We start from the raw sequence: 25,325 nt of genomic DNA on the forward strand, positions 1-25,325 counted from the left end.
ACAAACAAAACTACAGCCCCAACCCAAGGTAGAACTGAACTAGCACGAAGCAGTCCCTCGTGTTCCCTTTTGCCTCTTTGTCCTTGAAGACTGTATTAAACTTGCAGGTTGGGAAGCTCTATGATAGTGAGCAACTACTGAAAGAAAAAAATCATGGCACCAAAGAAAATTCTTATGTTTAATGGGGACTTACTGCTGGGTCCTCCTACAAGTAAGCGTGGGTATAAAGCACCTGGTAGAGCCACAGTGACAGCTGCATGGCCCACATTTTGAGTAGCCTAAATTTTTAGCTGTTAAAGACTTCCAGTTTCAGTGAATATGTGGAAATTCTTGTCAGATATAACCTGACAAAACAAAGATTAACTTCTCTAATTAGAAACTCTTCCAGCCTTGAACCGAAACCATTCCACGATTGTATGACATATGAATACGCAAGAGGTTTTAACATGCTTTTTGTGGGCATCAAGGAAAGGGAAAATTCATCAGCCAGGGACATATTACACCAACTGGCTCTGTTCAAACAAGCCGATAAGGGTTGATTTTAGCTATTCCAGAATTGTTCAAAAGGTTCTGCCAAAGGGTATGAAAAGTGGACACAGAAGCCAGAAAAGTCCCCGTTTAGTGTAGATGCAGTGCAAGAGTGCCATTGATCGGTATCAGAGCACACACAGCAAAGCTGGAGAGCTCCCGTGCACACCTTCCTACACCTAAAGTGCAGTTATGTAGCAACCAAGCACACTGCATTACATGAACCCAAGTGGAGTGACTGAAATTGTTGAGTCATACTGGAGAGTTTGGATTACAACACTACAAATGAAATAGTAACAGATTTCAGAAAGAGCTGAAGTTGTGCTTGGGAAAACAACCCATCAAATAGGCCATGAGTACATGAAATAGCCTAGAAGTTTACAAAATGATAACCAAAGAAAAGGAAAATAAATTACTGCCAAGAAAAAATTCAAAGCCAATTAACTGTAATGTATCCCAAATTGAATAGTAAGTAGTAGCAGAAATGAGTAGGTAGGGCACATTTAGTTTCTTTTTCTAGAGAAAGCACAGGATTGTGTATTCTGCAATATGTCAGATATTTTTGCAGAGTGTGCTGCTATGATCTCATGGTCACAGATACCAGGTTTTAGCTTCTAGTAAGTTAGTAAAGGAACATTTGTAGCTAGCAATGCTCTGCTCTGCAGGCCTGCTCTATTCCCATGGCATCAACATTTCCTGGAACAGGGTAGCTCAGTATGTTCTCCTTGGTCTTCTTACACCTGCACTGTCGCTAACTCATTTTTTAAACCTACAACCTTAGTTACAACCTAATCTACCTACCAGCTTTATCTACTGGTCATATTGCTTAGTGGTGAGAACTTGCTTTGCCTTTTAACAGTCACTGGCAATGCTGTTTCCCAGCATTTCGGATATACAACAGGCTAAACATGCATAAAGCCATCTGGGTTTCTAATCAGCCTTGAGTACTGGTGCTCATTATCATCTGTCCTTTAACTTATAGTCAAGCCCTCAGTTTCTCAAACATATTCACCTGTACTGAAAGAAAGCAGTATTTGCATAATTTTAAGCGTAAGAGTGCAACTCTTTCTATATTCTTATAAACCTCTTAATTAGGTCTGCTGGGAAGAACATGGGACAGACACCACACTGCACCCTCTAAGGTAGGTCACTGAGCAATACGTGACTACAGTGAAGTCATCCTTTGGGTCATGACTCTTGTAGGCATGTCAGAGTTAGCTTATAACTAAAAAAAGCTGGATATTATACAGCACAATTGTTATGATATCTAACAGCTTCAGCCAAGTACACTGTTGAGGCCACAGCTGGGCTTGCAAAAGCTGCACTGAAAACCATGCAGCCCAGCAATGCTGCTACAGTAAGTATTGTCAAAGACAGTGACATTTCTTCAAGTTCCAGTTTCCATGCTGCGATCCAGAGGTGACACTGCAGGGAGCATGCTGCTCTCTGCAAACTAGCCATGACCTGGGGGCCCGGGCCACTGTTGGAATTTTGACCCCTGGCTGGCAGCCAAACACAATAACCGCTTGCACACCCTCCCCCCTCCCAGGCATGGGGGAGAGAATTAAAGGGATAAAGGGAAAAGAGACTCATGGGTTGAGATAAGAACAATTTAATACCTAAACTACAGTAAAATTGAAAATAAAAATGATGATAATAATAATAATATATACAAATATACAAATGAGTGACACACAGTGATACTTCTAACCACCCCATGACCAAGGCTCAGCCCATTTCCGGTTAATGATCCCGGAGCAGGGAGAGTCCCAAAACCACAATCCTGGAATGGAGATAAGAGCCCAAGTGTCCGAGAGACCAAGATGACCCTGAGAGAGGGGTGACCCAGAGGGAGACAACCTGGAGCAAGAGAGAGTTTCTGGACAGATCCTCATCAATATACTGGGCAGGACATGCATGATATGGGATATACCATTGTCAAATTTGGGTCTCAATCCTAAATCTAAGGTCAAATCCTAGGCTAGTAATTGGGGCTGTGCTCCCTCCCAGCTTCTCCTGCACGTGCAGACACTGTCACAGCAGAGAAGCTGAAAAGTCCCTGACTGTCCTGGCAGCATTTTTGTGCTTATAATCGTGCAAATACTGCTTTCTTTCAATATACAATTAATTCAATGTTAAGACTAAAAGAAAAGCAAGTTACTTCTTAATATATCATATTTCAAATGGGGCTAACTAGGTTGCTCAAGCTTCTTGAAGATGTTAGTTATTTTCTTGCCAGTCAACCACTGGCTCAAGTTTTCAGTTCCAGCTCCAAGCTCACTTAAAAATATGTCACTGTTCAAATGAGCATTAAGCCTTTCACCCTGTCACGCCAATAAAAGCAGCACTGCTTCAGAGCCTGCTACTGCATGCCAATTATGTTTAAATGTAGTACAGACCACGGAAACAAGCAGGATTCCTGAACAAGCCCAGAAGAAAATGCAACTGATGAAGCATATGAACTCTTAGCTAAAGGAGAACAAAATTCATTCTAACCCCTTTGAGAACTTAGCTAAAAACAAAAGGCAAAATCACCTCAACCTCCCTCTGCAAAAGTACCCCAAAACAATAAAAAATGCCAAACACATACACACAGCATCAAAACCCTACCCCTTCATCAGGAGACAAAAAAAAAAAAAATATATATATATATCCCCTGAATGTCATTTATTTATTCTAACCTTGAGAGCCCACTTTTCTCCCAGTCATTTTTGTCAATATCCCAAACTAAAAATGCTATTTCCTGAGCAAAAGAAGCTTATGAGCAAAGCAAAAAAAATAAACCCCAAACAACAAGCCAAGACTCTTCCTTCAAACTACTCTCAAAGTCTATGAGAAGACTAGAACTCTCACAAGTCACATCCCATCAAGGGAATACAGGGAACCGCAAATAAAGGAACAGGACACTACCATTTAAGCACATTCCCCTGCTAACAGATTGGCACCAACAGTGCAAAGTGAGCTGGATTTCTGTGACTAAGATGCCAATAAGATTTTACAGACAGATATTAAGGAAAAAAAAAACAAACCAACAAACAAACCCAGACAGTGGGTATAGTAAACCTCACTATTGCTGCACAGCAGCATTTCTCAACAGCATTCAAACTCTCATTTCTCCCACCAATTATTGGCAAGAAGAATCAGTGTTCAATCCCTGCTAAAGAAGATGGAAATAGGGATTAATGACTGCAAAAGACAAGTAGCACCTCTGCTCGTTTTCACAGGACAATAAGAATTGAAGGTTAAAAGTCTATGGAACTCGTATAGCGGAGAAGCCTGAACAAGAACAAATAAGTAGATCACCATATTTTATATGTACCAGGCAAGGCCCTACATAAACCCAAACGGCACTTGGCTTCTAGTCACACCATGATACCTTTACCATACCAGAACGACACGGGTCAAGTCTCTCATATCAGCCTAAGCTTTCTACCTGCCATGTAAGGGCAGCCACTTGTGAATAAAACAAAAAACCAAAAAAACAACCCCAAAACCAAGAACTCAAAATACCAAGAATTAAAGGTAGGGAACAATAATATGCTATTTTCAAACTCTGCAATAGGAATGAAGACAAGATTTTTAATTATTCATAAAATACAAACTCACTGGGATGAATCTAAGATTGGAATGGCAGCACAGCATCATAGAGAATATACACAAAATATTGCAGAGAAGGAATTACCTTATATACAGAACAAGCACTAAAGAGCCCAAAACCATGCCAAGTAACTTGTCATAAATATGTCACACTTAAAACATAAAACAGATTTGAGAAATTCAGGTGAGATTTGAAGGGTGAGGGCAGGGTTTCCTTTGTCAGTTTGCACATCCCCTGCTTCCAGTCACTTCCGTGCCCATCTGTGAAACACATTCTGCCTCCTCCTCAAGCAGGCAAGTACATGTGGACTAACTTTGTAAAAGGATCTGTACAACGCTAACTTTTCCTGAAAGCTGGTTTTGCGCTGTTTTTTTTTTTTTTTTTAATGTATGCACTTTCACTGACTGAGCTTTACAGTACAGTCCTTCAAAAACTGGTTAAGGTAGCACACCTAGAGCCTCAGAAGTCCATTATGTTGGTGAAAAAAAAGGAGCATGAAACTATCACGTTTCAAGACCTACATTATCTGGAAGGGAGAATTTCACCACTTCCTTAGCTTTTTCAAGGAAGATGTTGGGGCTGCTCCATGCTGGACACAGCTGGTTCCAACCATCTCCACAATGGACCCGCTGGCTGCTGGTGGTGGCGGAAAGAAGGGGGTACAAAAGTCAGGAGTGAAAGAGTGGATTTGAGGCTAGGAAAGAGCTGTCTTTACCTTGACCCATGAGATTTCTTGTTCCTGTTTTTTTCTCCATATCTTTCTTCTCCCATCCTGCTGATGGGGGGACTGAATGAGGGGCTGAGTGGGAACCTGGCTGATGGCTAAGGCTACTGCAGCGGGGAAGCCCTTATGCAGGACAATTTTATATTTCAATTAAGGTCATCCGAAGGGCATGCTGTCTTTGAAGAGCCTTTAATCTTTCCAAAAGCCACATGAAGGGCAAGCAGATACTACTTAGGTTAGTGCCCTATAAGTGCAACTACTACTGACAACATGAATATCAGCACTGACTATTTTATTGGACTTGGATAAAGGTGAGAGTTTCTGCTTACTGTCCCTGTCACCTACATGCACTACTGGCAACATGCACCTCTTCCAAGAGAAAAAGCACTGGCAACACTTCTAAATGCCACCCTCAGGCAACAGATAAAAACTACCATCAGCCACAGAACAAAGAAAGCAGTAAAAAATCTTTGCTTGTAACTTTTTGTTCTAGAATTGGGTCTGGATTCCTGTTATTTCAGATACAGACAAGTTACCCCTACACTCAGAGGCAAAATTTTAAAAAAAGGTATTTGTATGGAAGGAGGATTCTTTTTCACCCCTAGACTGCCAGCTCCCTCTCCTGACCTGCTTGAAATATTACATACATCTCAGGTTCAAGCATCCAGCTGAAGAAACATAAAGTAGCTAGAATGAGGAGAACAAAAACCTATGCTGAGACTTCTTAACCTACATGATACCACCACTCAAGATATAATTTACAGTTCTGCATCCCCGGAGGTAGAGACAGTACTTGATAAAGCTAAGCTATGGTTATTGAACTGGCATCCACTTTTAAGAGAGGATACCATCAAACACAACACATATAGTTATAGTTCCCTTACATGACTTGCCCATTGTCCTCCTGCACAAATCACAATGGGATAAAGGTGCCATTTTGCTGGAGAGCTAGAGAACATTCTAGGTAATGACTTTAAATTGCATTTGAGAAATAACACAGAACACCAGCATAAGCTACGTTGACCTAAAAGAGAAGGAGAAAGCAGTAAATGCTACTAGAAGAGAATCTCGGGAAAATTTTGCAGAGACTCTCTGCTTTCTTATGCTAATGACAGTACCAAAGTTTAAAAAGACATCTTTGCTTTCTTATACATCTGCATTTGAGTGCTCCAGGAGTAGAATGGTTTTAAATAGATGCAGTTGTACAAATAGAATTTTTCATACGGACACATATCTTTTATACACATTTTGTATGTATGTGTGCCTGACTCAACGCTTTCCAATTTTTTAAATTTGTTTTTAAGTAGGACACTTACGGCTGTCTAAAATAAAATAGCTCACTGACAAGGCTCTATGGCAACCTTCCTCTGACAGAGATGCAGCTCAGACCAGCAGTAATGCCCAGTCAGAGACAGACGCACTACAAGGCAGAAGTTCTTTATCTAAAGGAAGCCTGCGGGGTCCCTGATGTCCCAGCCAGCCAAGTCACAGGTTTTGTTTCCAACTCTTACCCAAAAGGTTTGTCAGTGCAGCTATGTGCCCAGTAAAGAAGGGCCTGCAGGGGGAAGTTACACCAGTATAGAATCACTACTGATTTAAGCCAAGAGTGCTTTCAAACCCCCTCCTCACATAACATTCATCTATGGGCCACATTATACAGCCTGGCACGGGACCTGTTGTGCCAAAAGCACGTTCCTTGAACGCTGGGTAACAGGACAAGGAGAAGGTCACAAAGCTGTGTGTTGTACCTGGGAGGCAAAACCTAAAAGGGCTGCTCTGAGACGCCTTATAGATTATTGCTTTTAGCATATAGAACAAGACCTGTAAAAGCAAAAAGATGCAGATTCCTTTAGAAACATCATATCACACATGCTGCAGGAATTTAATTTTATCTATGTCTGGGCAAAACTAGAAGTTCCTTAGAACCACTCACCTCTTACAGCAGAAATATCACATACTGTTCAAAATTTTTTTTTTTTTTTACTTAAACAATACATATTATTTGTGGCCACTATTTGCAGAAAATTAATTCCACATGCATGCTAACATTAGCATTAATTACCTATTCACTTATTTAGCAAAGTCTTATAAAGTGCTAAACCTTCCATAAAAATAACATTAATTATTGATCACCCTGACAATTACAGCTGGTAAACAAAATTCAAAGATGCGAAACACAGAAGCAGTGACCACAAAGGGAGTTTAGAACTTGAGGACAAGGCTCTAAAGTAGTCCTTCCTCAGAAGCTCTACAGATATGAAATGCAAAGACAAACCCTTGTAGAAGTTACCTATTTATTTAGACAGACAACAGACTTCAGCACTCTTCACTCTTTGCTCTTTCATATACTAAGTCACAAGCCTTCTCCAAAGAATGAACTCCAATTATTTGCTTCTCTCTGAAGACAACCAGAAATACAGTGATTCAGAAAAGTCAGTAAAACCTCTAGAACTTCAGGTATACAGTCAGCAGCTTAAAAAACAGGGAAAGACCAGGGAAGTTTGCCACTAAAAATATTTTATTTAGTGGGCAACCGGGAAGACAAAATTGTTCTTAAAGACAAACGTAATCAGACAAGTATATGCAATTAAGGAAGATCACTACAAATTACATTTCTTTCTAGAAAGATGGAAGATGCAATAGGAACAGCCATGTGGTTTTTATAATAAAAACCTCACTAATATAATTTTTAAAAAGTTAGAATAAACAATAGTTCAAGCTTATATAAATCAACCCTTAGATGATGCCACTGCTCAGTAAAAAAAACAAACCCTAATGCCAGACCTACTTTTATTATATTGAAAATAAGTCCAGCACTCCAATCTCCTCACTGCTGCAAACGAATTGTGTGAGACAAGATAAGTTCTCATCATGTTACAGAATTTAACTTCTTGTTTTATTACAAATATTCACATCTAAAGGAGAAATGGACACCTTGCAGCAGTGAAATAGTCATGGCAACACAACATTCTGGTTATCTTAATTCTGAAGAATGAACAAGAACTGATGTGTCTGGGTTTGTTTTTTTTTTTTTTTTTTAATAATTAACAGAAAACCACATTTAAGTCAGAAGTTCTAAGTGTCAACATGATGAGCAGAGAGACTGGGTTATACCTAAAACTGATTTGTTTTATTTCATGCCAACCAACAGATCATCCAATAAAGTAAGAGGCTGAGAAGATAAAAGCAGTGATTATTAAGCAAACCTCTGACCCCATAGTTAGTATGCAGAAAAAACACAGTATTGATCAGAATATGGAAAAGTGACATTTTCAAAAAAGACAAACAGAAGAGAAGAACCACAAATCTGCATGAGTGTCAGACTTTGCCCCTGTGAGATTCCCTGCAAGCTGCAATTTTTGCTGCCTTCTTGAAGGGAATATCATATGCCACCACTTCCTTTGCATGCACTTTAAAAGACTGCCTTCAGAATCTTTTAGGCAAAATAAAGATGAAGAGGAAAATACATTACCAAAGGTATATGCTACATGTACATATATTCCAGAGACTACAGATAGATTAGCAATAGTTAGAAGGCTACCCCACATATGGTTTGATTTGAAAATCCATTTGCAGCAGGCTGCAGTTTTTAGTAATTTGCAGGAAGGTTTGATTTTTGTCTCTCATTTTGAGGCTTGGCTGCCCCACCTGTCTCTATGTCACTAAATTGATTCTAGCCATTTACTTGTCAAGAGAAATAAAACAGAATCCAAAAGACTAGAGTGGAAATTAAACTTAAGCACCATAAAGAATTAAAAAAAAAAAAAAAGTGTCAGCTTTTCAGCTTGCTTATTTCACCTGTGAATTAACAAATAGGAGCTTACAGGAAAACTTTGCTACTGACAGAGATTCAGTAAAGCTTAAGCTGGAGCTGCTCCCAGGTTACCATGATGGGTTAATGAGGTGGCTCTTTCCACCTGGGCATTTTACCTCAACAGAAGTTTTGCTGTGCTTGAAAACTTTTGCAAAAAGCTTTTTCTCAGAGCCTGGGCCTCAAGACAGAACAGATCAAGCACTCCAAATTGGCCAGTCCCACGTGGCTGAACTGCTGCCATCTCAGCTGTTTAAAATGGTAACTTGGTCTTTTAGTCTATTTTTTTTTTTTTTTTTAATTCAGGGAAACAAATGGCAAGAAATGCACCAATTCCTTACTCACAGTATCCATATATCAGACCATGCAAGCATGGACAAGTTCATATCCAAAAGCCACTGTAAGATGAAGCCACTTCACAGCACAGCTTTTATTTGGAGGGATAATGAACTAGTTAAAAACAAAATCATTTTAAGGTGGCCCCAGCAAAGGCTATACCACCATTTCTTTGCAGTTGCAAGACAGCCTCCAAGCAGATAAATAACAAAACCCTTTGTTTAAAAAGCAGACAAACAAAATCAGTAGGGAGCTCTTTGTCTCAGAATTTTATTTCACAATGAGAGTGAACACAGGAGCAGAGAATTCTCACAAACTCACAACACTTCAACTAAATATTCAATCGATATGCAACTAAAACTAAACCACCCGCAGTAACTAAGTCACCAGAGGATCAGATTTTGCTGTCCTAATTCCCTCTTCTACTGCTAATAGAAACAATGTTTCTCATTTCCAGACTTGGACAACCAAGTCAAGAACAAACTCTTGTTCTTCTGTTGGAGCAAAGTTATGCAAGCCAAACTCCAACCGTAGTGACAATTTTGCTGCCTAACAGCTTTCAAACTACACCAACAATCCAGCTGACTTAAGTCATACACATGTAGCCAGCAGAGCCTTTGACTGCAACCAACACAAAACTGCACCAATGACGCAGGAAAAACAAGTGTCAACTCACTTGTTCAGCTGTGTCGATTCAGAAAAAGACAGCATGTGATGAAGTGTATTCAGGCTGAGCAACAAAGCACATATGACTGTTGATACAGCCAGAGATTCTGTAGATTATGAGACACTCAGTTTTTCATCTCCCTGTATAGAAAATACCATATGCTGGGGGAAAACAAGCAATTCTGATTAAGAGAGTGATAAGCTGAATGCTCCATCACTCTCCCATCATGCACGCTGAAGATCTTAAATTATACCCTCTTTTTAAATCTTGGATGAAACACCAGCAAAAGTAGTTTAGCTCAACTGTTGGGTTTTCAACATGGTTTCCCACAACATCCTTGCATCCAAACTGGGACACTGTCATCTACATGCATGGATTACTGTGGGTGAAAAAATGACTGGATCACTGGACTACCTGGAAACCAGTTACAAGTGGAATTCCTCAGGGATCTATCCAGGAACCCATCTTGTTTAACAGCATCTACCACACGGAGGAAGAGATGGAACACATATTGACTCCTTTGACGACACCAAGCTGGGCTATGCAGTCAACTTGTGTGAAGGCAGTACATAAGGACACTGACAAGTTCAGGAAAGGGCTGTGATGATGTTCGGACACTGCACCATATGCCACATCAGGAGAAGCTCAAAGAACTGTCTGAAGAAGAGAAGGCTAAGGTACCCAAGAGCAGCATTTCAATACCTATTGTGTTGTTACTGAAAAGTCAGAGTCAGGCTCTTGAAGAAGAGAGACTGAATATCAACTGAAATAGTGAAGGTTCCAACTGACATGTGAAAAAAAGTTACACTATGAGGGTAATTAAACATTTGAGCACACTGCCCAGAAAGGGCATGCAATTTCCACATGTGGAGGCTTCCACGGCCTGACTGGATAAAGTCCTGAACGACCATGTCTGAATTCAGTGATGACCCTCCTTTAAGCAAGGGGATGGGACCAGATACCCTCCTTTAGGTCTCTTCCAGCCTATGTAATCCTGTGGCTCTGTGATTTGACTGACCTTAGTTTCCTTTTCAGTTTTACCTACAACTTGATAGAATTTCTAAGAGTCTTGCACTTTGTACACATTTATAAATTAGATTCAACATGTCACACTAACATATGCTCTAATGCTACCTACATTTTAAAGAGCACTTTTTAACCTATTTTAAACTCCATTGAAATCTGCATCCTTTCGTTTGAAGGGGGAGGGAGGTGGAGCAAGACAGGTCTTTTTTAATTCTAAACAAAACCACTGTTAAATTGTTTCACAAATGTCTCTAGGCTTGATTCTCACCTCTCAGAAGGAATGTTCCATCTGTCACAACTAGAGTTAAAATTAATGCTCAAGAAGAAAAGCAGCAGACTGCTTGACTCTGATGCATAAAAAGGTTTGGAAGCATGCTGCTCCACCTCTGATTTTTAGATGCTGTGGTGGGTTAACCTTGGTTAGCCACCAGGTGACTACCAAGCCACTCTCACTCCCCTGCTTCAGCAAGACAGGAGGAGAAAATAACATGAAAAGCTCATGGGTCAAAATACATACAGGAAAAACACTCACCAACCACCATGACAGGCAAAACAGACTCAACTTGGGGAAGATTAATTTATTGACAATAATAACAGAGTAAGATATTGAGAAATAAAAGCAAAACTAAAACCATCCTCTCCCCACCCCTCCCCTTCTTCCCAGGCCTAACTTCATTCCTGACTCTTCTACCTCCTCCCTGGCAAGTAGCATCAGAAAAAGGGGGTAGCAGTCAGTTTGTAACACTTCCACCTCTGCTGCTCCTTCCTCCTCATGCTTCTTCTCATGGGCTGCAGTTCAAGAACGGCTCCAGTGTGGGACCTTTCCACAGGATGCAGTCCTTCACGAACAGACGGCTCTAGTGTGTGTCCCCCACGGGCCGCAGCTCCTTCCAGGAGCCTGCTCCAGCACAGGCTCTCCACAGGCTGCAGCTTCCTTCAGGGCACATCAACCTGCTCCAGCATGGGGTCCTCCACAGGCTGCAGGTAGATGTCTGCTGCACTGTGGTCCTCCACAGACCATAGGGGGACAACCTGCACGATGACCACAGCCTTCTCCACAGGCTGCAGGGGAATCTCTGCTCTAATGCATGGAGCACCTCTTCCCTCTCCTTCTCCACTTTGTGTCTGCAGGGCTGTTTCACTTTTTTTTTTTTTCCTCCTGTCTCTCACAGCTGCTGTGCAGCCATTTTTTACCCCTTCTTAATATGTTAACACAGAGGTGCTACCAATGTCACTGACAGGCTCGGCTTTAGCCAGCAGCAGGTCTGTCTTGGAGCCAGCTGGAACTGGCTCCATCTGACATTGGGACAGCTTCTGGTAGCTTCTCAGAGAAGCCACCCCTGCAGCCTCCCTGCTACCAAAACCTTGCCATGTAAACCCAGTACAAACACCCACCCTGTCTCAGACTCCAGTCTTTACCTTGGTATCTAGACTTCTCATACATTGTGTACAGATTACTACTTCAGTATGTATTACTTCAGTATGATTAAAAATAGCCAGTATTTAGGGGAAGTATGGAAAGCAGGGAGTCACCTTAGTCACTCTTACTGTCCTAGCTCAAGACAAGGTTATCTTATACCTGCCATACTCATCGTTACTGAAAGGCAATACTCTCTACTCACAATACAGAGCACTGAACTCACGTCCTCAATGAGGGATAAAAGCTCCTTCCCTCTCCGAGAAACAGGATGGCTCCTTTGTCTGTCTCTCTCCTCCTCCCTCCCCACACCCAACATTCAGAAGAGGAAACGACTACTCTGCTATTCAATAACTGTGGGCATTTTAAAATATATTTCCTGACGCAACCAACCCACCAAAATATAGGTTGCTCTGATGTGAGAGCACTCTCTCCTTCCTGCTCAGAGATTCCACACAAAGCGAACTGCCCAGACTCCATGGGCCACAGAGAACCAGTGGGGAGCACATGCAAGCCTGCAAGCAACACCAAATGCTTTCCAGTCTCATTTTCATGACATCCAGGGGCTGCAAAATCTCATGGTTTTGAAATTGTCCTTCCCCAGCCTGAGTTATTCACCCATTCCCTGTGAATCATGAAAGCACAAAACTTACAAATTACAATATGACAAATATTTAACACTTTAAAAGCATTTTTAAAGCTTTATGTTACTTTAAATGTAAGCGTAGGTTTAGATTTATTACCTCCCAACCCATGTGAGTCAAACTCTTCTACTTTCCCCTACCCCCTAATTTAAGCTTCCTGCAAGTGAACAGACACAAGACTGACAGTTTGTTGGTAACAAACCTTTCCTGACTGCATGTGTAACTCAGGCTGAACCAATGCAGTTTTGTTTACAATGCAGAATTGAGAAACAAAGTATTTTCTCATGTTATGTTCCATTTGTCTTCTAACTTTCATCATGGTTAAAGCTGCTAGTTGTTTTGAATTTTCAGGATAAAACATAAACTAGTGTGAGTATTAAATTGTAGGAATTTTCTGAAGCACAAGGATAATGATAGACATTGAACTCTAAACTTAAACCATCATCTCTGTTATTCTGCTCCAAAATGTCTATTTAGTCAAATATAAGTGCATGAAAAATGGAAGCCTAACTACACAAAGCAAACAAACAAAGCAAAATCTATTGGTGTAACACATCTGGTTCCCAAGACATGCAAGATTAAGTAACAATTTTCAGAAAGGTGCATGTCTAACTGATTTGTTTGACCATAACACAGTCAATGCTTAAAACATCATCTTCCAGAGAGAGACGCCAATTGTCTTCAGGACTCTGCAAGAGACACACAGACAAAGGAATGAGTTACGGCTTGTTCACCTTTTGGATACCGACCATGAAAACCTGGGAAAGCATCCCTCTGTAAGATAACTGACATTCCACTTCCCTCACGGAGAGGTTATGCTACAAGTGATTTACTCTGGAATAACTTCTGAACCTCAAAAGAAGGAAGTTCTCAGGAAATTGAGCACCCATGTCAGAACAGGAGCTCTACACAGTAACCACAGAACATCTCTGTGCTAGAACTACTATGGCTAAATTCCTTATGCTATTAAGCTTTAATACTAAAAACTAGGTTAAACACATATCGTTTTCCACTACGTAATGAGACTGACTAACCAAAGTGTAAGAAGGGTTCAAAGGGCATACCAAAGACACTGCTCAAAACAAAGAAAGCCCTAACAAAAATAATCTACTGACAGTCCGGAATCTAACTTTGCAAGACATGCAAGAACTGAGTGTGCTATGTACTCAACGGTGTTTTTCACTAGTGATGTAAACACCATACTTAGAGATACAACACCAGGAGAATATATCTTAACACCTCATATGCTACTGATCCAGAAGCTGAAGAATCAGAAACACACTGTTGTGGAGGAGAAAGACTTGAACCGAAAGAGTGAAGGCTGCGACCATGTGGAGAATTTAAGAGTCAAGAGAAGACAGCAATAAAACTGAGAAGAAGGGAACAGGAACCACAGAAGCAGGTGTGAATTTTGACATATACAAGGTACAATTGAGGAATACAGCTTGGAGAAGAGACAATGTGGAGAAAGACATGAAACCAGCCAGTTGTCTTCTACTAACCTGAGACCCATAGGGATTGTTAGTATTAATACAATAAACATCTTTCTCTATTAGACTGTATACACACTTTATGGAGGCTTGTGAGATCTGCCTTAAGGTCATGAATTTATCTTGTTGCTTGATACTGCAGTGCCCAGTACAACCACGCCTTAACGGTGCCTGGTTTGGCCCTATTAACACGATCTAGATGTTCATACTACCAGCTTTGCACAGCTTTAAGACTTGAGACATTCTATCTAACTTTTGCCTAAACACAGTTATTGTAAGTTTAACTTACTTGCAAGCTATTGTAAGTTTAAGCTACTTAAGAAGAACTTTTTAAGTTCAAAAGCAAATGTAATTACCAAATCTGGAGGCACCAGAGGGGGGAAATAGATGGCATTAGAAAAGCAAAGCAGCCAAGATATATATGGACAAATTTCTTAAAACTGATAAAAATTTTCCAAAACTAACAAAATATTTGCACGTGTAAATAGTTGTACTAGAGAACAGACTGCAAGATAAGAATCAAGGTACAGGAGGGAAATAAATTGGGCAACCAGTTGGCAGAAGGCCCCGAGTCCACAGCCCATAATACTCAAAGGATTGCCCAAGCAACACATTGCCCATACAACCAGCTCCAAAAAATTGTGCAACAAACTCTGAAGTGCCAGTGCCTTAAATTAAAGAGAAAGGAAGCACAGCTCTCACACAACCCACTACCCTGCTATGCCTTTCAAACACAAACTCATGAGCAACTCAGGTTTTGTGCTTCAGGTTCACAACATATACCCACTAGTGAATAGATAGACTTAAAAAAATATTATAAAATTACTATAGATTACAGACAAAAATAGCAGGTGCCAGAGGTATGGCATACTACTTCTGAAAGATAATAATTAAGCAGCAACTAAGATGAAGGTAGGAGGATAATCAGTGGTGTACTAGTCAGAATAGAGGATTATTTCATATTAAACATATTAAGCACTGAGATTTGGACTATGCTACTGCACCAAGCCAATGTTTATGTCCAAAAAATAAGCTCAGTCTTCTGGTGTGAATATAAATATTCTTAACTAACTCTTGAAGCCTCAGACAGGGAGGGATTACTAAACATACTCTAAGAATTCACAGGCTCTCTACAGCTTTCAAGTTTCTTACTTTCTGTTATGAACACGAATTGCCATCCATCAGTGACAGAGAAAGCCCTTGTGACAGAGATGCTGATTTAGTGAGATACAAGGAGTTTAAGACAAAACTGCTTCTGAGGAATTCACAGCTCCCCAAAGTAGTCAAACGTGTCCACGGGTGCACATGTGAAAATATGCATGCATGCTTAAGATCCCACTTTCTCAGCCCTGTTTCAGTCAAGAGGCTCATTAAAAGCAATGAAACCTATAAGGATATTAAAAATTTCCCAACACCACTATCAGAATTCCATTACTAGGGCAAAATTTCTCAGCATCATGGGGAAGATTAAAAAAAAAAAAGTCCAGAAAAACCTGCCCAGACTCCAGTTGCTTCATAGAAAGACAAGCCAGTCTGCAGTCCTGAAGCCAAAAAGATTACTGTGCTCGCCTAGGACAAAGCCCAAAAGACTACTGGTGCCAACACTGAACAAGGCATTCTTGTTCAAAGGGACACAACTGCGGTTTTTTCTTTCCCCACCTCTCCCTCTCCACATTGGAGGTATCTCAATTAACTGCAAAGCATGCTGCTAGAGGATGTTAAGCATCTCCACTGAATTCAGAGATGTTTTACATCTATACATACACACTCCCAAGTAAAATTAAAGAAAAACAAATTGAAATAACGTAAAATTATCAAGGGACAGGAGGTTTCGATATATCCTTTGTCTTGGAAGATCCAGACACAATAAGGATAGATAGACAGATAGATAGACCGATAGATAGTACAGACAACTCCTGGAAAGCTTTAAGGGCAGAGATTCTTATGGTTTCTCTGAATAACCTGCTCCAGTGCTACACTATCTTCTCAGTGGAGAAATTTTTCATAACGTGCAATGTGAACCTCTTGAGCTGAAAACAGGTCTTTGTCTTGTTATATCCTCTACCAGTATGAAGACGTGCTTGGCTCCATCATCTTTGTAACCGCCCTCCAAATAGTTGAAGGCTGCTATTGGATCACCCCTTAGTCTACTCTACATCAGACAAAGCCCACTCTCTCCCCTTGCAGGTCATGCAGACCACCCTGGTAATCATACATTGAAACATCTGCAGCTTTTTGACATTTATTTTAAACTAGTGGGCCCAAAAGGAGCGTTTCTGGTAGAGGCTCATCAGTGCCAAGTACAGAATAACAATTTTCTTTGATCTGCTGGCTGCACTCCTTACGTAGCACAGTACCAGATTTACTGGCAATGACAGCACACTACTGGTTCGTACTCAACTTAGTTTCAACTGTAACCCCCATTTCCTTTAAGCAAAGCTGCCACTTAGCCCATCAGTTCCCAGCCTCTACTGGTTCACTGTATTGTTATGCCTCAGGCGCACAACTTCGCACTTTGAGTTCAACTTAATGAAGTCCTTAAATCTCTCAAAATCTCTTGAGACTTATACTTTGCCATACATTGTGTCAGCCACTCACACTAATTTAATAACATTTACAAATATATGTCACCATCCAGATCGCTAGGCATTGAAAAATAGGGACTCCAGAGTCAACCCTTGGTGTGCTGCACTCAGCTGCCAGCTGGATGTTGAGCTGGTTCAGATGATTTTTAACCCATTAAGCAGATGGTTTACCCAGCCCATACTTCCCTCAACTTCTAAATGAGAACATAGCTTCAGACAGTGTCCAAAATGTTAGTAAACTCAAGAAGTAATACATTTATTTTTCTTCTGTCATTCATATAGCCAGCTTTCACCTCGTCAGGCAACCTGTAAAAACTCACAAACAACACTGCTTGTGTTCCCTCCTCTCTGACCCTGCCCCACAGATTCAACAAGCATGTCTCTGCTTTCACACTAGAGCTCTATGCAGACAAGGACCTACCTGACTAAGAGTGCAGCTTTCCCTCTCTTTTCCTTTCAATCCCTCCTAAACAGGCTACACCTATCCATTATTGCATTCCACCAATGGAACCTCACCATGTTACAACTCTGCAACTCTACTGGATAAAACTTTAATATTGGTATATGTCCAATTCTGTGAGAAGAAAGATGTAAACAAAAAACAATGCCAGAAAGTATTTGTGGCTTTTAAAAGGGATTGACCCATAACATTCAGATATTTAGCTGACAGTTTTCTGAAAGTGTTCATTTTGTTACTCATTTTAACTGAAAAAAACCCAAAAAATCAATTTCTCCACTGTTTCTTTCTGCCTACCAGTAGTCACCATAGGCTGGTTTTACAAACAAGCATGGGACAAGCACTTTTAGAATTTTTTGACCCTTCCATTCACTGAATAGATGTTTCAGATCTACCCAATAATTCCCAGTTCTTGAAAGACTTTGAAAAGGCTTTGGAGACTGGAGAAGATTCCAATGACTAGGGAAAAGCAAATGCTGCGTGCATCTTCAAAAAGGCTAAAAATACAATCTGAAGTACTACAGGTTGGCCAGCCTTTCTTCAATCGGAGTGAAAAATCATAAAACACATCTTCTTGGAAAATACTATAGGGCACACAAAGAATATGATGATGGGGAAAAACACTAGCATGGATTACCAAGGGTAAATGATGCTTCATCAACCTGATTATCTGTTATGACAAAATGACTAGATCTGTGGATGAGAAAAGAGCAGGCGATGTTGCTTATCCTGACTCTACAGCATTCAACAGCTGTCACTGACAGCATCCTTGAATCCAAGTTGGTATATTATAAAGTCTAGATGGATTAACTAACAAGTGGATGAAACACTGGTTGGATGATTGGGCTCAAAGGCAGTAGTTATCAGTTCATAGTCTACACAGAGGCCAGTTACAAATAGAGTTCCACAACTGTAACGCATCCTCATTGAGTTTTTTGGAAAACATCAAGCTGGGGGGATGCAGCAGACATCCTCCAGGGCAAGGACTGCCATTCAAAGCAACCTAGATGGGCTGGCAGAATGGGCCAATAGGAACCACATGAAATTCAAACATAAACAAAGTTCTGTTCTTGGGATGGACTAACCCTCTACAGTGGTACAGGCTGGGGTCTGATTAGCTGGGGAACAGCTCTGCTGAAAAGGATGAGGCTCCTAGCAGAGAGCAAGCTGAACCCAAACCACAAGTGTGCCCTGGCAACAATGAAGGCCAACAAGCACACTGGACTGTATCAACACCAGTGCAGCAGGCAGATCGAGGGAACTCACTATTCCTCTTTACTGGACATTTGCTGGATCACATCTGGGAAACTGCATCTGGTTTTGGGACAAGTACAAGAATGACACTGATAACTGGAGTAAGTTCTGCAAAAGGCCACCAGTCTACAGGGGATTGCAGCAGTTTCCTTGTGAATGAAGGCTGGAGGAACTGGGCTAGTTTAGCCTAGAAAAAAAAGGATTGGGGGGACACAAGAGCAATCTTCTGATATCTAAGCGGAAGTAGCTGCAAAGTCAGATAGAGCCAGGCTCTTTACTGAGATGCATGGTAAGAAAACGAGACAAACTAAAATAGGAAACGTTCCATCTAGAAACACTAAAAATCTTCTCACTAGGCTGCACAGAGAGGTTGTAGAATCTCCATCTTTGTATGTTTTCATGACAGGACAAAGCCCTCAGTCTGAATTAAAATAAAAACCTGTTCTAAATTCAGTTTTGTCTCTGCTTTGAGTAAGAGTTTGGACTATCATTCCAACCCACACAACTATGAACTGAAAGCATCTAGAAAAGTCTCCTATAACAAGAATATGTTCTAGTTATACTAAGCATTTTCCTGTTCAAGTTCCTCTGAAGAGAGAGTTTTGGACAGCAACTTTACCACTTAATATACCACATCATTTTTTCTTCTATTGAATAAATGAAATTGGTTTCATAACTTCAGGATTTTACAGTTCAGTAGCTTACACAGTATCACCTTATGACACTTCATCATGGTCTCAACTTATATTTCAAAGGAAAATCTGAATTCAAAGACAGAAGGAAAATACCTCTCAAAGATAGTTAAGGCCATTTTGTGTCAAAAAACAGATCAGAATGAGTATCTGCACCTAGTGACAGAAGAGGTATTTGAAAATACTTCCAATATTTTACAATTGTGTTGTCTCTATGTTGTCAATTGCATTGTCTCTGTATTGAGACATACAGAAACAACAGTAGATGCTTTGCAACATAGGACACATGAGAAGATACACCACAGTATTCCCTGCCCACCTCAAAAGAGGAGGGTCACTCCTTCAATTCCTGATTCTTTTCGACAAGAGTAGAAAGGCTAATAAAAATACTGTGCTGATCAGCAGTCAACACAACAATGCTTAATGTATGCTCAGAGACCTCTGCAGGAGATGGCACTTTCTGCTGAAAAGAAGAAATGGCATTTTCTGCAGAAGGCTGGAATAACTGATTTCAAAACAACAATGAAGTCTCTTCATTTGCAGATACACCATGAAGCATCTGCTTTACTGGGTTAATAATTCTCTCCAGAAGGGGCCAAGATAGGAATCTTCCTGCTCTATTACAGATAGGAGGATCCACATGCAATTACATCTTAGCAACACGAGCCTCAAAAATGCCTGCTGGCTTGCTTCTTCCAGAGATAGAGAGTGCTCCAGGACCCTGCATCTACACAGCCTCACCGTCAACAAGTCGGTCCATGGGTGTCTGAATGGCTTAGAAATCAACAGTTGGAAAGAAGATGTGTACTGTTAATGCCAACGAATCTCCCATATGCCATTTTTCAAGAGTTCCTACTATTAACAAGGAAAACCCATCTATTTCTTTTCCTTTATTAACTGAAGATATCAGAAAATCAAATCTGCTTCCATAACTAATTCTTCCATGAGAAGAGTTACCACTGAAGTGGAAAACAGTAATATCCAAAGTAAATCCTCAAAATAACACAGTGGCACTTCAGTGATACAAATACAAAGGGAAAAGTTCCCAAAATACAAAATGGTCCACTCCAAGAAGGCAGTTTATGTAAGCCCTTTCACATTACCGTATCCTATCTCTACTCATTACTAGCAAGCAAATCCACACTAAAAAGAACAAAGAGGAAAAAAACCCCTCTGATACACAAAACACATACCATGTTCCCTAGAAGAAAGGTCCTGGACAACTTTTTTAAATTTATTTATTTATTCTCAGTCTACCTCAGAGGGAGGTTGATTTGTCTAGTAAATGTTATAGCAAACAGTATGAAGACAACTGCATTTACAAGCTAGGAGCCTATTGATATACTATTTCTTCCACCCTGCTCCTTAAATAAAATTCAAAACTCTTAACTGCTACCTTCTCCAGCTTGTGGCCTCTACTATCTATCAGAGTAGGACTTCCCTCTTTCCATAGTTAGAATGGGCTATTTCTGCAAATTTTCAGTGTTTCATGTTTCACTGCAAAATACTTGGCTTCTCTTCACAGGAGGAGAAGTACATAATATATGTTACTTTTCTTTTTTTCCCCTCAGACAAGGGCATTTTAAGTATTTCCGCAGGACATACTCCTTACACACTACTTTCCACAGGGATCCAGGTCTCCCACTTAGGTGTCCAAATGACCACAATGCAGAAAATACATCTGAAGGAAGGATTAAGATGGATGTTATTTCATCTAAAAGCCTGTTCTCCCGATTCCAACAAAGCAATTAACCTAAAGGTTGAAAGGAAAACTGCAGGTGAAGTATAGTTCAATCTTAATAGGCTCCCAACATAAATTCCCCTAAATACTCTCATAAACAAGTTAGAGAAATATGATGTAAACTACAATGATGTGGGGACTCATCTGCTTAATCAAATGCACTCAGAAGGCAGCAGCTAAATAACCAGCAGAAGGGCATTTAAAGTTATTTTCTGGATCTGATTATTTCTAACAGTTTAATTAGCGGTTTAGATGACAGAATGATATGCTTTTAAACATTTATAGATGGCATCAAGACAGACTGTAGCTCAAATAACTTAGGCAAAAATGTCCTAAATAAACAATTCTGTACCAATAATTTTTTTAAAGATTACACTGAAAAGTCAAAATGGTACTAGTGAAGTATCAACCAAAAGAGGTTTAAACACAAAAAAAGCCCATCAAACATAAAATACTATACAGAGGAGATAAATCAATGAAGCAGTACAGCAGAGGAGAATGGGGTGTTCATAGTGGATTAAAAAATGTACACGGCCAATACTAGGGTGTTGCCAAAAGAGGCAAGTTCGTTTTCTAGGAGTGTTATCCTAGACAATCAGTGAGTTGGGAAAGCAATTTCAGTTTTTTGGTGCTAATAACACATCACAGTTGGAATCTTGCACTCAGTTTGGGGGTCTATGTTTTAAACTGCTGATAGATTAAGAGAAAGCACCGAAGAGACAACTGCAAGGATAATGGTTTTAGCAAATGTGGCTTATAAGGAACAAGTAATACAGTGCTTGGATGTTTGTCTCAAAAAATACAAAAGGATAACCTGCCTACCACTTAATAACCTACAGTCCAACCACAAAAATCTAAACATACTCTTTCAGTACACAGAAGTGCGTTATGAAGAGGACAGCAATCAGCGAGGGTCTGGGTGGAACAGGAAAGTTTAAACTTGCAGCTGAGATTATCTGTATTAGAATAAGTTTTAATAGTTAGAACACTAAAACAAAGGAACAAGGTACTTAAGGATGTTGTGGGATCTCTTGCCTTTGATATTTGCAAGAGCAAGTGACAAATAGTCCAGAGACTTGATTCTGCCCCACTATCATGGGCAAATGAACACCATCACTTGTATTTCTGTGGTCCAAAATGCCTTTGTGGTATTAAGTCCCTGATATCTTCAGAGTTTGTTTGTTTTTTAATTTAACAAATGCTCACATTAGAAACAGAATCAGAACAGCTGAGGTTGGAAGGGGCCTCTGGAGGTCACCTGGTCCAATCCCCCTGCTCAAGTACGGAGAACCACAGTAGGTTGTCCAGGACCATGTCCAGACAGCTTCTGAACATCTCCAAGGTTGGAGACTCCACGACCTCTCTGAACAACCTGTTCCAGTGCTTGGTCACCCTCACAGTAAAAGAGCTTTTCCTGATGTTCAGACAGAGACTACTGTGTTTCAGTTTATGCCCACTGCCTCTTGCCCTGTCACTGGGCACCACTGAAAAGAGCCTGGCTCCATCTTCTTTGCACCCTCCCTTCAGGTATTTATATACACTGATATACTGAGCCTTCTCTTCTCTAGGCTAAACACTCCCAGCTCTCTCAGCCTTTCCTCCTATGACAGATACTCTAGTCCCTTAATCATCTCAGCAGCTCTTCACCCAACTCTCTCTGGTATCTCTGTATACCTCTTCTACTGAGGAGCCCAGAACTGGACCCAGCACTCCAGGTGAGGCCTTACCAGTGCCAACCAGAAGGGAAGGATTACCTCCCTCAACTTGCTGGCAACACTCCCCCTCATGCAGCCCAGGATACCATTGGCCTTCTTTGCAGCAAAGGCACGTTGCTGGTTCATGTTCCACTTGGTGTCCACCAGGGCCCCGAGGTCCTTTCCTGCAAAGCTGTTTCCCAGATGGTCAGCTCCCAGCATGTACTGGTGCATGGGTTTGTTCCTCCCCAGGTGCAGGATTTGGCACTTGCCTTTACTAAGGGACAGAAATAGGAAGGTAAGACTTCCGACCAAATAACCAAAGGACAAACCAATGTATGACTCCTAACAAAGAGAAAAGATTAAATGGTTTCTAGATTCTGTCTCCCTACCATTGCTGTAAGAACTTGAGAGAGGGGAGACATGATCTTTCCGTGCTTTAGTGCAAGAGTTAGGAGTCACAAAATCCAAAGAAGGTCTGACAAATCAGTTCAGACCACTGAACTCTCACCCACACACACAGGAGAAGGGACAACGCCACACAACATGTAAGCATATTTTAAAAGGAGAAAAGACTGAAAACACTCTTTTCTACTTCTTTCTCTTTTTAATTTCTATTTCATAATTTTATTCAATTCTTTTTAGTAGCTTAGCTTGAAGGTAAATAGAAGAACTTTCTTTCTATAAATTGTGTTATTTTTTTCAAGACTGGCTTGAGCAATCTCTTTCCCAACTGTCTTATTTTATAATTCATCCATTCTCTATTTTCTTCCACATTTTTCATCTTCTAACAAATCTTTCTTCTTTTATCTGCATCAGCAACTCTTAGTACTGCTCTTTGGAGCTACAAACTCCTTACAGATCACATTTGCCTTGTTACAACTTACACTTCAAGATCTTGTCAAGCTTGTTCTTCAACATGCACACCCCTTCAAGCTAAATTAAATATATTTAAATCAAGTCTGAAATTACTACTTGATAAACAGCACTGCACTCGTACAGTGTCTTGGATGCAACTCATCTCTACCAGGGAGCTAATATACATGCATGCCAAGATCAAATATAACAAAACAAATGCTATCAGGTTAAAAAAAACACACATACAAAGAGGTTGGTATTTACAAGGCAGCCCAAAGGAGTGTGCACCTAACTGAAATGAAGTGAAATTTGGGCACACACCACTACCCTCCAAGGCACATAACCTTCAGCTATACTTGAGGTTCAAATGAAGAATAAATAAATAAATAAAAAAGTCAAGGCAACAACCTACAGAAATAACTCAGCACTGGGAGGAAGAATTCAGATTTTTAAACCGTAGATTTTGCTATTGCTTTATTTTTCCAATTTGTTAAACAGCTGTCTATGAAGTTTTGAGATGTAAACAATGTAGAGCACAGGCAGACGTCTATACTGTTTTCAATTAAGCTTGCACAAAGTCCAAAAAAATTAATTGGGCACATGGTTGATAAAAAGCTGTATTTGTTGACAGTATTATTGCTACTAACAGTGTTCTTTATTCTGGGTCACTGTGCGTGTCTGTCTGCTTTCAAGTATGGAAGCAAATTCTCAGTTATCATTCTGCTGTTTCAACACTCAAAACTCAGATGGAGAAATACAGGTTTGTAATGATTCTTTCTACATTAGTTTTTCCTGTGTATTACACTCTGCTACAAGCAAGCTATGACTGGTAGAAGCCTGTTTTATTCCAGGTTATTTAATAGCACTGAGTTTATATTTCCTCCAACATACAAGGAACATTTCTTGATAATATACATCAGATAATCCCGGAATGTGGGTTCAGCTTTCACCTGAAGCACTGCTGCTTTATCGCAAGCAATCAGGCCAGTTTCTATATACTCAAAATGCTCTCCTTTAATGAAACTTATAACTTCTCTGCTATCTGGGATTTTAGTACCTTTACGGGCAGAAAAGTATCCTGTACCCTTCTGGTTTATTCTGGGGAAAAACATATTCATCCGTGCTAGCTATGTCTTCATTCCTATGGCTCCAATTCTCTCAGTAATTTCTTCTCATACATGAAAGCAAAGAAAAAATATTAAATTGATTTTGTTTCTTTAAAATGCTATCAGCTTTCAGGAAAAGATTTACTGTATTCAGAAAGTCAAACTGACATGTAAATATTTATGTGAAATAACATTAAGGGTCTTTTATTCTAAGAGTGTAACTCCTTAACATCTTAGAGTAAGTACATAAAGAAATTCAACAAAAATAAGTTTTACTCAAAATTACATAAAAAAATAAGCAGCCCCTCCTGGTGTGTATCATTTAGGAGTCGAAAAAGGGAACAATCAGGAATCAAAACAGGTGTCAGTAGTAAGAGCTGTAGCGTAAATGTCTTTTTAAAATTGCACACACACGCACAAGAACAAACAACATTCCAGCCTCATTCAAGTTTCAATTAAGATTCAGAATACCTAAGGGCTGGTATGAAAGCATCCATTAATTCAGCCTTTTTTGAGGGGAGGTGGGGGGAAGACACAATCTCTCATTTATTTAAGCAGCTATTCCAAGAAAACTGTTTAACTTTCTAAGGGAGTATTAGTTCTTCTATCTTTTCATTCAGTGACTGAACAACAAGTCATACACACCTGTATTACATAACAGGATTAAGGCATGCTGTCAAAAAAAAAAATTTGGCTG

General features: G+C 40.1%; 1 protein-coding gene across 1 annotated transcript in view; it reads right to left on the reverse strand.

The window, feature by feature from the left end:
- The window catches only part of LOC104465522 (band 4.1-like protein 4B), a gene marked incomplete at its 3' end in the record, with an annotated part of 40,980 nt that extends 18,082 nt beyond the window's left edge, over positions 1–22,898 (reverse strand). Inside the window, exon 1 of the mRNA XM_010078602.1 lies at positions 22,725–22,898. Within this exon, the coding sequence (XP_010076904.1) occupies positions 22,725–22,898 (174 nt within the window). The remainder of the gene's footprint in view (positions 1–22,724) is intronic.
- Between the last annotated feature and the right edge of the window lie 2,427 nt (positions 22,899–25,325).

This window comes from Pterocles gutturalis, unplaced genomic scaffold (genome assembly GCF_000699245.1).
Source record: "Pterocles gutturalis isolate BGI_N339 unplaced genomic scaffold, ASM69924v1 scaffold7933, whole genome shotgun sequence".
NCBI lineage: Eukaryota > Metazoa > Chordata > Aves > Pterocliformes > Pteroclidae > Pterocles > Pterocles gutturalis.